This window comes from Rhamphochromis longiceps, linkage group LG3 (assembly GCF_057381845.1).
Source record: "Rhamphochromis longiceps isolate RC_006_pf linkage group LG3, R_longiceps_female_GT1.1, whole genome shotgun sequence".
Taxonomy (NCBI): Eukaryota; Metazoa; Chordata; class Actinopteri; order Cichliformes; family Cichlidae; genus Rhamphochromis; species Rhamphochromis longiceps.
The window spans coordinates 19560587-19574240 of NC_140559.1; the positions used below are offsets into that span (position 1 = coordinate 19560587).

Sequence of the window (13654 nt, forward strand, 5' to 3'; positions counted from 1 at the left end):
GCTGTGGATGACAGGGTGCAGAGTGGCGACAGCCTAGATTCATAACCCAGTGAAATATCTGCGTCACCTCTTACAGTTTTCCTGTAATCGGAGCTCAAAGATGTCAATGTATAAAGTACAGTAAAGCAAAATGGGAAGATTTTGCTATGAATTTTCTCAAAATCCATACAGTAATTTTTGCTGTGGATCACAGGGTGCAGAGTGGGGGTCACCCAGAGTCATAATCCAGTGAGATATCTGCGTCACCTCTTACAGTTTTCCTTTAATCTAAGCTCAAAGATGAGAATATATAGAGTACAGTAGAGTAAATTGTGCAAAGTTTACTATCAATTTTCTCAAAATCCGTACAGTAATTTTGGCTGTGGATCACAGGGTGCAGAGTGGGGGTCCCCCAGAGTCAGAATCCAGTGAAATATCTGCGTCACCTCTTACAATTTTCCTGTAATCGGAGCTCAAAGATGTTAATATGTGGAGTACAGTAAAGCACAATGGGAAGATTTTGCTATGAATTTTCTCAAAATCCGTACAGTAATTTTGGCTGTGGATCACAGGGTGCAGAGTGGCGACAGCCTAGATTCAGAATCCAGTGAAATATCTGCGTCACCTCTTACAGTTTTCCTGTAATCGAAGCTCAAAGATGTCAATATGTAGAGTACAGTAAAGCAAAATGGGAAGATTTTACTATCAATTTTCTCAAAAACTGTACAGTAATTTTGGCTGTGGATCACAGGGTGCAGAGTGGCGACAGCCTAGATTCAGAATCCAGTGAAATATCTGCGTCACCTCTTATAGTTTTCCTGTAATCGGAGCTCAAAGATGTCAATATGTAGAGTACAGTAAAGCAAAATGGGAAGATTTTACCATGAATTTTCTCAAAAACTGTACAGTAATTTTTGCTGTGGATCACAGGGTGCAGAGTGGGGGTCACCCAGAGTCATAATCCAGTGAGATATCTGTGTCACCTCTTACAGTTTTCCTGTAATCTAAGCTCAAAGATGAGAATATATAGAGTACAGTAGAGTAAATTGTGCAAAGTTTACTATCAATTTTCTCAAAATCCGTACAGTAATTTTGGCTGTGGATCACAGGGTGAAGAGTGGCGACAGCCTAGAGTCAGAATCCAGTGAAATATCTGCGTCACCTCTTACAGTTTTCCTGTAATCGGAGATCAAAGATGTCAATATGTAGAGTACAGTAAAGCAAAATGGGAAGATTTTACTATCAATTTTCTCAAAATCCGTACAGTAATTTTGGCTGTGGATCACAGCATGCAGAGTGGGGGTCACCCAGAGTCAGAATCCAGTGAAATATCTGCGTCACCTCTTTCAGTTTTCCTGTAATCTGAGGTCAAAGATGAGGACATTAAAAGTATAGTTGAGTAAATTGGGTAAATTTTATTGTTAATTTTCTCTGAATCATACAGTAATTTGGGCTGTGGATCACAGGGGGGAAAGTGGAGATTAACCAAATCTGGGAGTGGATTGTGAAGTAAAATAGTGTCAGGACAGAAAACACTGCGTTTCTAAGCCAGTCGGCACCTATACCGTAATATGCGTAAGAGTAGTGCAACAACATTTTAGGTGCGGCTGGCGGGGCGGCTAGCTTGACTGCGACTTCGTAAGTGAGGGCTCACTTGACCGCAGTATCTGAACATGCTACCTAAATAAATCCCAGCAGGAAGCATGTTCTTAATGTCCTAGCGAAATAACTCAAAGTTTTTAAGTGTGATTTGGCCATCTGAACGTCCTACCTATACGACGGAGCCATTAACTACGTAAGGTAGCAAATTCTGATAAGGTAGCACGGATTGATAGACAAGACCATAAATTTACGCTACGGTAAGATGTTTTGACAAGGTAGGACGTTTTGTCAGAACACCGGCATCTGAGCCAGCCAGACTCTGTCTGTCTCTCTCATCATGGTCACCTAAATGCACAGTAATGGCAGGTTTTGTAATAACGCAGATCGCGCTAACATAATATGCACTGTTAGTTGATTATTTACCTGCCGCATTAACGGGAGAGGACGTGCAAACGTTACCGCTGCTGCTGGGCTGAGATTCACGAGGCCGGAGCGGAATTAAAAACACGACATTCATTTAAGGTTATCGCGTGTTTTGTGAGCAAATGCTTTTGCATATTCGTAGTGTTTCCTCCCTTAAATGAAATATCTACTTTGCAAGTATTGCAAGTTGCCCTGTTGTGATCCGTTCTCGTAAAGTATAACCAAACTTTTGAGCCTTTGAGCCGCTTAGGCGCCGTGTTTCCTGCCAGGTAAATGACGCTCCGCAACGTGGTGACGTCATTCAGGGCGACTGGAGTCGATAAGGGAATCGATTGCAAAAAAGGCGAACAATTCCAAAGAATTGAAACAGTGGGAACCGGTAGATTGTGAAGTAAAAAACATTGACTTTGATCATATAAATGCACACAAACACATCTCTACACACATATGCAAATGCATTATATCGCCTGAAAAAAATTAAGCTAACTGCACAGTGTGGCCTTGAGGCAACAAATGAAAATTAACAGTTTTACTGTATAAACAAATTTTAAAAAGTAGAACAAACAATCAAATATACTTCTTAACATATTCGTGCACACACAAGTATTGTTTATATTCTTTTTTTCACTATAAAGATGTAAAATAGTGATCTTGATCTTACCTGCCAATGGAGATTTCTCTCATGTAGTGCAGCTTGCAGTCTTTTTCTAATTGTGTCATGAACTTCAAGATTTTCCCTGATCACTGAGGCCTGTAGAGTCTTGTCCTTTTTTCTGTTTTGTGTTTGTACAGGAGGTCACGACCTTTTATTAATCAGACCAAGATGATCTAAATTCACAAACAGAGTGGGGCGTTGTCTCTGCACATCTGTTCAACCTGTTTTATGGAAACAAGTTCACTTCCTGTTGCTTTGTGTATCTACTCTGGTCAAAAGAATCCACGCTTCACGTCCACAATTCCTTTTTATTCCTCTCACAATCACGGCGCACCGTGAAAACTAGAAACAGGTAAGATGCTATCAATATGACATCCATCTCAGCCACTTACTTCTTTTCACAAAGTGCACAAGTATATAACACATAAACATGAGTACCAAATAAAGAAAACAAATAGAAAAACTATAACGATCTCAGACACTCTTCTACTGTTGTCATGGCAACCCACACACATATTTCAGCTACATTCATCAAGATTTCTTACTCAGACATGTGATGGGCACTGCAGATACAAGACGTGTCTGTATAGACATAACGTCAAAGGGAGATAACAGGAAGTTGGTCTGTGCTTACTTGGGGCACAGTGCAGTTTACCCACAGATTTGAACTTGTTGCTTTCTAAAGAACTGTTTTCATTTTTCAAAAACCTTTTCTTTGTGTGGAATAAAACTTCCAAAACTGTTTTCCCATCCTGATGATCAGAAGAGTGTTTGAGGGTCTCTGTCAGGTTCGACGGTGCCCCGACCGGCGACCTGTGTGTGTGTTTGTTCTCCCGCTCTGTTTTTGTCTCCGTTGTAGTTGTTACGCGGTTGCGTAGCAACGGGAGATGTCCGACCCGGAAGTTCCGCCACTCTGAGTGGTCCCACCTGCAACTGATTCCTCGCCAGCTGCTGCCAATCATCCACCATTGTGACAGAACTATTTAATGATGTGGCTGAGTGACAGACAGCGCTGGAGTATTCCACCAAGCCGGGTAGTGACTCGAATTCAGCGAGTGTTAGACAAACGTTTGATAGCGGAGGGAGGCTAACCGCATCTGTTTGCCTTTTTTCCAGGCTACGAGTGAGACGGAGATACGAGAGGAGAGACGTCACTGTTTACGAAAGTTGTATGGACACACGAGGGGAGCACGGAAAGGACTTAGCACTATGGATTACTTTGGATTTGCTTCACTGTAAATAAAGACACTGTTCAATCTTAACGAGCGATCCGCGTCTGGGTTCTCTTACTCATCACTCCCGTAACAGTCTCAGAGACCCTTCAGAACAACATTAAGTGTTAATGACCTCTTTTAGCTGTTTAGTGATTACAATCATGTGATTTCCAGGAAGTGCTGCAGCTGATGCATGCCCTCTCTCCCTGCGGACTATTTGCTGCTGCCTGTCTCTACATGTTTCCTCTCTGTGTGTGTTTCTGCTGCTTCTTTGTCCTCACTGTAAACAGATGTACTGAGAGACTCCTGCACTGATGTTTCATAGGAAAGTCCAAACAGCCTCACTGGTTCTCCATAAAGAACAAAGATTTGCTCTCTGTGGCTCCAACACAACTTAAAGACAATCAAAGGTGGACAAAGTTCTTCAGAACAGCTGTGCAGGTCGTGACCTTTGACTTTATTCATTAGAACAAGTTTATTTCAATTAACTGACAGACAGAGTGAAAGGTTTTCTCTACAGGTTCATTTCCTCTTACTTTAATTCGTCTGTCACTTTGCAATTGTGGTCGACTGTGGGTTGAATGGTTTTGCTAAGCAGATGTCTGCAAAACAGGAAGTCAAAGCAAAACGATAGACAGGTTAGTTCAGCTGGTTGTACACAGTCGAGTTCACCCACGCAGTATTTTAATTTACTATCTTTTCTAATTGCTTGTGTTGAATAAACCTTCAGTAGGTTCCTTTTGACCTACAGAGAAAGCAGATGGATTATACCAACCTCACATTTTTTATCTTTATATGGATTTTTGTTGCATCCTGATGATTAGAAGAGTGTTTGAGGGTTTAACAGATTTCCTGAGAACAACAGTAAGTGTTTGCTGTCTTTTTCTAACATCATTTTCAGTGTTTTAGGTAAAAAGTTTCAGTTGTCATGGTTACAGTTTGGTTAACATCCACCCACAAAAATGTTTAAACAGAAAAACTGTTTCAAAACTGAGTGAGACTTCATTTAAAATGTCATTTCCTTTCTAGCGGACGTTAACCCTGTAAATCCTGAACCATGAAATCATTGCTCGATAATTTTATTGGTCGACGTCACTTCAACGTCACTTCCGTACGAGACGTTACACCGTTGAAGTGTGGAGTTAGACCGAGCGGCTGAACGACAGATCTGTTCTAACAGTCAGTGACTTTCAGCTTTATTTTAAACCTTAAATTTAAACTTGTGTCGTCAGATTTAAACTCAGGTTCAGTTATTCGGTGAAAATACCGGCAGACTCAGACATTTAGGACAAACTAAGAGTCAGATCAGCAGCAGCAGAGACACGGAAATGTCTGCTGTAACTGCGTCACTCTGCTCCACGTTGCTGATGGTCGATGAAGCTTCATGTTTGTCTCTGCGGGTGAGATTTAACTGTTATAAAACAAACTGAGTGTCACTCTGGTTAAATTTGTTATGTTTCTCAAAGAATTGTTTTTATATTGGTTTAGTTTGTCTGTGCGTGTGAAGGAGACGCGAGGCTGGGTGGGTCTTTGTGGACGTCCCTGTCTGTGTGACAGAGACAAAGAAATCTAATGTGTGTGTTTTATTTTCTTTCAGATTTTCCACCCTGGTGACCACAGAGGCCTTCGAGGGTTCCAGACGTCCTTCAGAACAACAGTAAGTGTTTTCTTTCTTTTTCTAAAACTCACGTTTAGTCTTTTAAGCTAAAAGAAAAGCTAAAAAAAATCAGTTTGAAGGTTTCACTTTACAATTCACCTCCATAGAAAAGGAGGAAACTTAGCAGAAAACCTCAAATTCTAAAACTGATGAGTCTTTGTTCTTTAATCGGACAGCACTGGATGGACTGGTGATTTACAGGCTACTGGTTTTGTAAACTGGTGCAAGTTGCTGCTGGTTCTCAGGTTAGTCAGAGTTGTGTCGCGGTGTTGTTTGATAAGCTGCTCGGAGCTGAAGCCTAAATCGAAGCAGGAAGAGGTGCAGCAGGATGTGAGCTCGAAACTTGCTGTGGGAAACAAACTCGGTGCAGAGACAAAACAAACTTCTGCTTCAAAGACAAAAAGTGTTCATACATGACGACTGACACATGAAGCAGGTTCAGATTTTTCCTGCGAGGATGGTTCAAGAACAGAAAGAATAAAACTTTCTTTCGACTTCACCTCTTCTGGTGTGACGCGCTTGTTTCTACTCGACCCCGCAGTGCAGCGTACCAATCGTCACAACTTCCTTAAAACAAACGTTACTGATCCAATTGCTTTCTTTCAGCCTAAATTTTAATCTCAGGACAGACTGAGACATTTAGAACAAACTAAGAGTCAGAACACCGGAAATGTCCGCTGTAATTACGTCATTCACTTTGATGTTTGCCGTGTTCATCTCTGCAGGTGAGATTTAACTTTGACATAAAACAGGAAGTAATGGCTGCATATTAAATATATTTCCCTGAGAGCAATTTTCATACTATTCATATTATCAGCACGCTTCACTGTATAAGTGTTTATACAAAACACAGCTACTGTCATGCACAGTTATACTGTTATGAATAATAAGGGTCAAATTTGGAGCTTTAGGTGGAGGAAGCTGAAGTTCAGGTGTAGCTGTGCAGTGTGGGGAAAGAGTGTCCTCTAAAAGAGTCCCATAATAACCAGTGTTGTGAGCTCCAGTAGATTTGTTTTCTTTGTGTTCAGGCTGTGATCAGGCTGCTGCTTCTGATGCTTTTCTGCTCTTTGTGGATTAAAGCAGCTACAATCTACAACATATAAGCAGGAGTGACAAATAATCCTAAAGAACATCATCTGCTTGAACTGGTGACTCTAACATCCTTCTAGAAACAAGTCCTGCATTTGGGCACTTATTATGAAGCATGACCTAAACTGAGAAACCATCCACCACTGTCAAATCCAAATGAGGATGTTGTCCCAGCTCATCAAATGTTTAAATTAAAAGTGATGTGTTGGTGTGTTTTTGTTTGTTTGGCTGCTGTAGAAGTGAACCGTTGTAATTTGACCTTTAACCTTTCTCCTGTGTTGTTTCCTCTTTCAGACCAGAAAACCATCACAGCTGAGTGTGGACAGGACGTGACTCTGACATGTCGAGCTCCAAACAACAACAACAAGATCATAGTTGTAGAGTGGAGCCGAGCTGACCTGGAGCCACAACATGTTCTTTTGCAGCAGAATGGGCAGTTCGATCCAGAGGGTGAGCATCCATCTTTTAAGAACAGAGTGGATCTACGGGACAGACAGATGAAGGATGGAGACGCGTCTCTGATTCTGAAGGATGTGATGATTAATGACACTGGAACATACGACTGTCGTGTTCAGAGACAGAGAGAAAGTTTAAGTCTCATCACCAGTGTCTACCTGCATGTTGATCCTCCAGGTGAGTGAGTAGAGTTCAGTGTGTGTGTGATCAGAGGTGAAGCTGCTTCCTGGTTGCTGTTTACTGATTATAAGTTGGAAGTGATAATGTTGTTATCGCAGCTGGATATGATCCTGCTTTTATTTTCTCTCCCTGTGCCGTCTGTTCCCAAACTCACCCACACAGCACATGGTGATTTTACAATCTCGGGTAGGATACTGTCCGTCCAAAGTCCAAGTTCCGGTGGTGGGCAATTTCTATTAGTTCCTAACGACTGAAAGTGATCAGTGTGTTGCAGGAAAATGTAAGAAAAAGGTATCAAATATACAAAAAAGGTGCGCAGTAGTCTGGAGTTCTGTGCCACTGCATACTACCATACGAACTGCCATCTTGTCCCACTAGTTTGCTTACAGAGCAAGTAGGTCCACGGAGGATGCCGGCATCAACACCTTTCACAGAGCACTGAGCCATATGGAGATCAGGAAGAGTTATGTTAGGATTCAGATCCCCTCTGCCACCTGCTCTTTGATCACAGACTTCCTAAGCATCCTCAGTCAGTCTGACCGACCATCTGTAGGGGATCACACTCCTCAGCCTGTGTCATTTTTATCTTGAAAGGTGCTATACAAATAAACTTTTATTTACTTATTACTGAGGTGTTTCAGGCAACTGACTAGGATGCCTTGTGGGCGCCTCCTGGGTGAGGTGTTCTGGGCATGTCCCACAGGGAGGACGCCCCAGGGTAGAAATAGGACACGCTGGCGAGATAATATCCATCAGCTGGCGTGGGAATGCATTGGTGCTCTTCTGGAAAGGCTGGAGAAGGTGGCTGGGTCGGGGCTTTTCTGCTTAAGCTGCTGCCCCCGCACCCCAGCCCAGGATAAGTGGAAGAAAATGGATGGATTCTTGGAATCTGTCACCACCTTCAGGTTTCTGGGCACCCATAACTCCACTGATCTCACCTGGACATCAACTCCCAAGGCCCAGCAGCAACTGCACTTGCTCTTTGTCCTGAGAAAGAATAACCTGGACCAGAAGCTGCTGCTGGCCTTCTGCTGCTCCTCAGTGGAGAGTGTGTTCTCCTGCTGCCTGGGTGTTTGCTACACAGGGCCACAACTGAGAACAAGGCTGCACTGAGGGTAATTACCACTGCCCAAAAAGTCATTGTCTGCCCTCTGCAACCCCTGGGGATCATCACTAGATCCTCCTGTCTCAGGAAGACCAGGACCACCACAGGTGACCCTTTGTTCCCCGCCCACCACCTGTTTGACCCGCTGCCCTCTGGTTGACCCCTCAGGTCTATCAAGTCCCAAACCTCCAGACTCACTAACAGCTTCTTCCTCTCGGCCATTTGCACTGTTAACCAACACTGTCCCTCCACATCCCACTCTTGCAGACCCGTATCACCGATCTGAGCCATGGTCTGAGTACCTCCATCATCACTCAGGCAAACACACATGAACTCTATTCGGACAAAGTCTTTTCTTTGCACTACTTTAAAGCACTTTGCTGCAACTATGTTGTTCTCTAATATGTGCCTTTATCTTGTTGTTATAGATATTTCTCCCGTTTGCTATTTATTCCTGCTCTCAGCTATTTATATTTTATTCCAGCACATTTGGTTTTACGTGTTCAACGACTAAAAAGAGCTGTTCTGTTCTGTTCTATTCCTGTTTGTTTTTTATGCTTGTTTTTTCTGAACATCTGTTTCTTACCTGCAGGTCAATCAGGATGGAAAGTCGGTGTGTCAGTGTCTGCTGTGCTTCTTGTTGTTGCTGTTGTTGGATTTTTGATCTACAGAAAACATAAACAACAGCAGAGGCAGCGTCCTGATGAACTGCAGCCTGTTTGAAATGTCTCAGAGTTTTTCTCCTGCTGCTGTTCAGACTCTGTGTTGTCAGTGAACATTGAGGTACAGACAGAGGATCTGATCATCCAGCAGACAGACATCACACACGCCCAGAGTTGGTTTGATGTTAAATCCCTCTGATTATCATCAAAGCTGTTCAGACTGTGTCAGTGTGTCTCTGTCTGTCAGACACTCTGTGAACTACAGAGACTCAAAAACTGTAAGGCAGAGATAAAGTCAGTACATAACAATAAGATATTAAATGAAATGATTCAGAGTTTTTATAAAATTTTATTTCAAACACATCTTATCTTGTCTGTTTGCCATGTCGATTGCACATCAGGTTCAGTTTGTTCTCCAGCTGTTTCCTTCTTACTTTGAGCCACAGTGAGTCTCACAGGATGAAGTAATGATATCAGTCATCACGCAAACATTTCAGAAAGCTGTGCTTTTTCCTTGTCCTCAGACACTTTGGTTTATTTACCTTAGCGGTGCAGATTTCTCTCTCACAACACCGCTCACACATCACTTCAGCCTGTGAAGTGATTTGTCTTATGTGGCAAATGTGTTTGTTCATTGTTTTACAAACAGTATTACTGAATGTTTTTCTTAATTCAGTCTTGATTCATTTTTCTGTCTGTGGAGCTTTATTTACATTTGAAGTTTTCTGACTTGTTGAACCAGGTGTATGGGCTCAAATTGTGGTCATAAATATTTTGTACTTGTAAATCAGGATTTGTATGTGTAAAAAGAGTGTGTGTGTGTGTGTGTGTGTGTGTGTGTGTGTGTGTGTGAAAAAGATTTGTGTGTGGATTTAGTCAAAAAATACGTGTGAAACTCTTCACTCAAGTTTCAAGTTACAAGTACGAATATTGACCCTGTTTTTCTTCCTTTCATCTCATTGGCCAATGTCATGTCAATCACAAATTTAACTATCCAATCAAAGAACAGGTGGGTTTGGCTATTGGAGGGGTGCTTTATGGAGCTTCAGGTCCTAGAAGGGAATAAATGCCCTTATACATGCCAGCCCAGCGTTTTCCTTCATCACCACGAAGGAAAACAGTCTGTGGTGTCTAAGTTTGGTGATTTATGTGTCACAGGTTTACATGCTTAATACAGGGACCTCCAGAGCCTTTTCAACAGCGCTGTGGACCTAGGGTGGGGGGCCGGGGCAGTATTGTGGAAATGACAGTCTTCACTATTGGGGATGGTTACAAAGCTTTCTTCGTTGTGAATTAGCATACATGTTTTTATTGAACATTTAAAGAACCAGCAAAAAAAACAAACTCTTGTAGTTCACATAAAGTCAGAGATAGAAAAGACAAGAAGCAGGTGCATCTAGTGCAGGTAGAGCTGCTGAAAACACCCACAGAGCCCAGCAGCCAGCAACAAATTCTGGATCCTTGGCTTTTAGTTAGCAGTTAGCATTAGCAGCACATCCTGCGTCCGATGTGAAAGGACCTTTATGCTGCGCACTGTGACTCACAGCAATGGTCCCGGGTCAGCCCTGACTTTGTGTTAAACTAATCCTAAAGTAATAATGGTATTTCTAACCACTGATATACCACAACTTTATCCTTTCAACAGCTGCTGAAAGTTAGGGGCCCTAACTGCTATCAGATATTTATATAGAGATCCTCCAGCTTCAAACTGTATTACCCTTCAAGGACCTGAAGCTCCATAAAGCGCCCCTCCGACAGCCAAACCCATCTGTTCTCTGATTGGATAGTTAAATTTGTGATTGACATTGGCCAATCAGATGAAAGGAAGAAAAACAGGGTCAAAATTTATACTTGTTACATGAAACTTGAGTGCAGAGTTTCACACGTATTTTTTGGCTAAGTCCACACACAAATTGTTTTTACACATACAAATCCTGATTTACAAGTACAAAATATTTATGACCACAATTTGAGCCCATACAGGTGAAGCAGAGCTGATCTGACCTGGAATCAGTGCAAACAAACCACTGAGCAGGTCTGATCCAACCTCCTGCAGACTATGTGAACTACAGTGTTTGTTCATCTACATCTTCATCCAATGTTGTCAGGGAAACAAACAAACGTTTCCTGTTTTAGCATCTTAATCAACCAAAAAGTAATGTGACTTAGTTTTGTTAAAATTTCTGCTTTTGTTGTAAAGCAGTAAATTTGAAGTTTCATGGATAACAACAATAATTATACTTTAGCATTAAAAATATGTCTTAATCCACACATTAATAAAAGTTGCTGTTATGCTGCTAACCTGGGTCAAAGTGTATCCTGAGGTTTTAGGGTGTTTCAACCAAACAGTATCAAGTACGTGAGTTATGAGGATCCTTTTGTTACAACAAGCAAAGCTGTTTATTTGTTTTGAAATGTGCCCACACATTTGAAATGATTTGCACTGTTTTGCTTTTGAAGGAATGATGTATGAAACTCCATTTTTGTTTGTGGAATGTTTTGGTTTATATGATTTTTCTTGTGAATTTGTCGATTATTGAGTGAATGGATTAGTTGCTAAGTGCTAGAAAAGTGTTACAGTTATGCAACACTCTGAAAATAGAGCTACGCAGCACTCTTTACAGCAAGCTGAATGCATCGCTCTCTCTTTCCCTCTAATCTCTTCCTCTCAGGTCTTGTGGTCCCTGTGCTATCTGTCATCCAAAGCACAGTTAGACTCGTGGACACTGTGTAACTGCTTTCTATGAGAGTGTCACATCTGTTCCCAGGATAACTTTGTAAGAAGTGCATAAATAAAACTCAGCTGTCTTTCACTGTGAATGCTTTTGCTTCCTTGCAAGTAAATAAATGCGTTGAAGCTCATTACTCTGAGTGTCTCACTTTATAAGAGAATTCTTCTAACAGTACCTTAATAACTTTGGTCTCACTGTTTATCCATTTTATTATACTTTCACAGAACTGGCTCTTGAGCCTGTGGGCTGCTTGCTGTCTGTAGCATCATCATGACACCTGTCCAGACTGTGTTAGTGTCACTGTGGGAGCTGCTGTGTCTGTTCATCGGCAGGATTTTCATGAAATTAGTTTAAAGGAAGAACAAAACTGTTGTTCATGAAGTTCAGTGTTCTCACTGATTCATGATATCCTAATCAGTGAGTGCGTTTGTTACAGAATAATTACAGATACTGAGCCAACTGACAACAGAAACACTTTATGTGATGATGAACGTATAAAATACTATGAATTATAGCTCAGCAGTACTCTATGTGATACTCATTGAGTTACAGCAGACAAATGGATCATGAACACTGAGTGTTAGAGTGCAGTATCATAAAACCAAACACACAAATGTGTTAAATGTAGCTGCAGAGTCAGACGTTTCCTTTCTTGCATCAATGAAACTTTATTTGAGTCTTCAATCCCCCCTCTTTTGTTTATCCTTGTCGTCGTTGCATACTTTGAATGCAATTACCTAATACTTAAGATTTGCATATAATGGCACTCAATATTTTTAATCATTATTCAGCTGATTAATGTGGCTATAAACGTTTTTGTTTAACCAGCTGATCTTGATGCTATGTGATGTAGAATCAGTCCAAAGCAACTTATGGACAGGCAGGAAGATAAGTAACAAAACATTCAAATAACTTTGAGACTGTCCCCGTGGGATGAGAATTAGAGTGTGAGAGTGCTAACTTATCAGCTAATGGTGATTATCTTTGTGTGTCATCCTCCACCCACAGACTGTACATAGACTCTGTACAAGACAGATAACCTCCATTTCTCAGTTTGTATGTCAGCACCTTTTTTTTTTACTACACAAAATCTCCCAAAATCTCCTTCTAACTAAAAATGGGAAATATATGCATGCTGTATTTCATGAGCATCACTTTGATCTGTATTGTATGTCTTAAACTATGTAAAAAAAAATCTGTATGAATACATTTGCTGGGTTGACAGCTTTTTGCAAGAGCAAGAGACTCTGGAAACCTAAAACTTGGCTGGTCTGTGGATCAGTACAGACTGTAATCAAACTGTACTTTTACTGCTGACTGTGTTTATGAAATATATTCATTGTCTCTAGAATAAACAGCTTATAGTAGAAATATTACAGCCTGATCAGAAAGTAGAATGAACTCTGCAGTCAAAGAGTCCAGATCTCATTGTAACTCTGACTATATTTGAAATAAAGTAAACAACCATTTTATTATGAACAGTACATGCACAGCATGCCAAAAGAAACTGAAAGCATCACTGGTGATCTGCTTGTATCTGTGTTGGTATTCAAAGTGCAACATCTCCCTCTAGTGGCCACATATAAACCATGTGTGAGGATGGTGTTCATGTAAAATGTGAATCATAGTGTTCCAGTCAGTCATCAGTGTGTCTCTGCACAGCTGTAATTAAAATGTGTTCAGAGGGCCTCAGTGTCTGAATGGTTCCAGTTCAGCTCCATAACAGCAGCGTCCCTGGTTTGATTCCTGTGTTTCAGCTCATATCTGCCTCTCTCACTGAGGGGGACGTAACTACATGGACATGGATTTGTTCATCAACCAAACTACAGATCACAGAGAGCAGAGGACATCTGATTTATTCAATGAAGTTGAATATGATGCTTTTGGGCATCATAGACAT

At 41.3% G+C, this 13654-nt stretch overlaps 1 protein-coding gene across 1 annotated transcript; it reads left to right on the forward strand.

Annotated features, from left to right (window-relative positions):
• The first annotated feature begins 6155 nt into the window (after positions 1–6155).
• Positions 6156–9811, forward strand: LOC146673310 (programmed cell death 1 ligand 1-like). The gene is made up of 3 exons (XM_085402097.1): positions 6156–6255; positions 6914–7252; positions 8953–9811. Exons 1-3 carry the CDS (start codon positions 6201–6203, stop codon positions 9081–9083), a joined length of 525 nt encoding a protein of 174 aa, XP_085258223.1. The 5' UTR covers positions 6156–6200; the 3' UTR covers positions 9084–9811.
• Positions 9812–13654: the final 3843 nt, after the last annotated feature.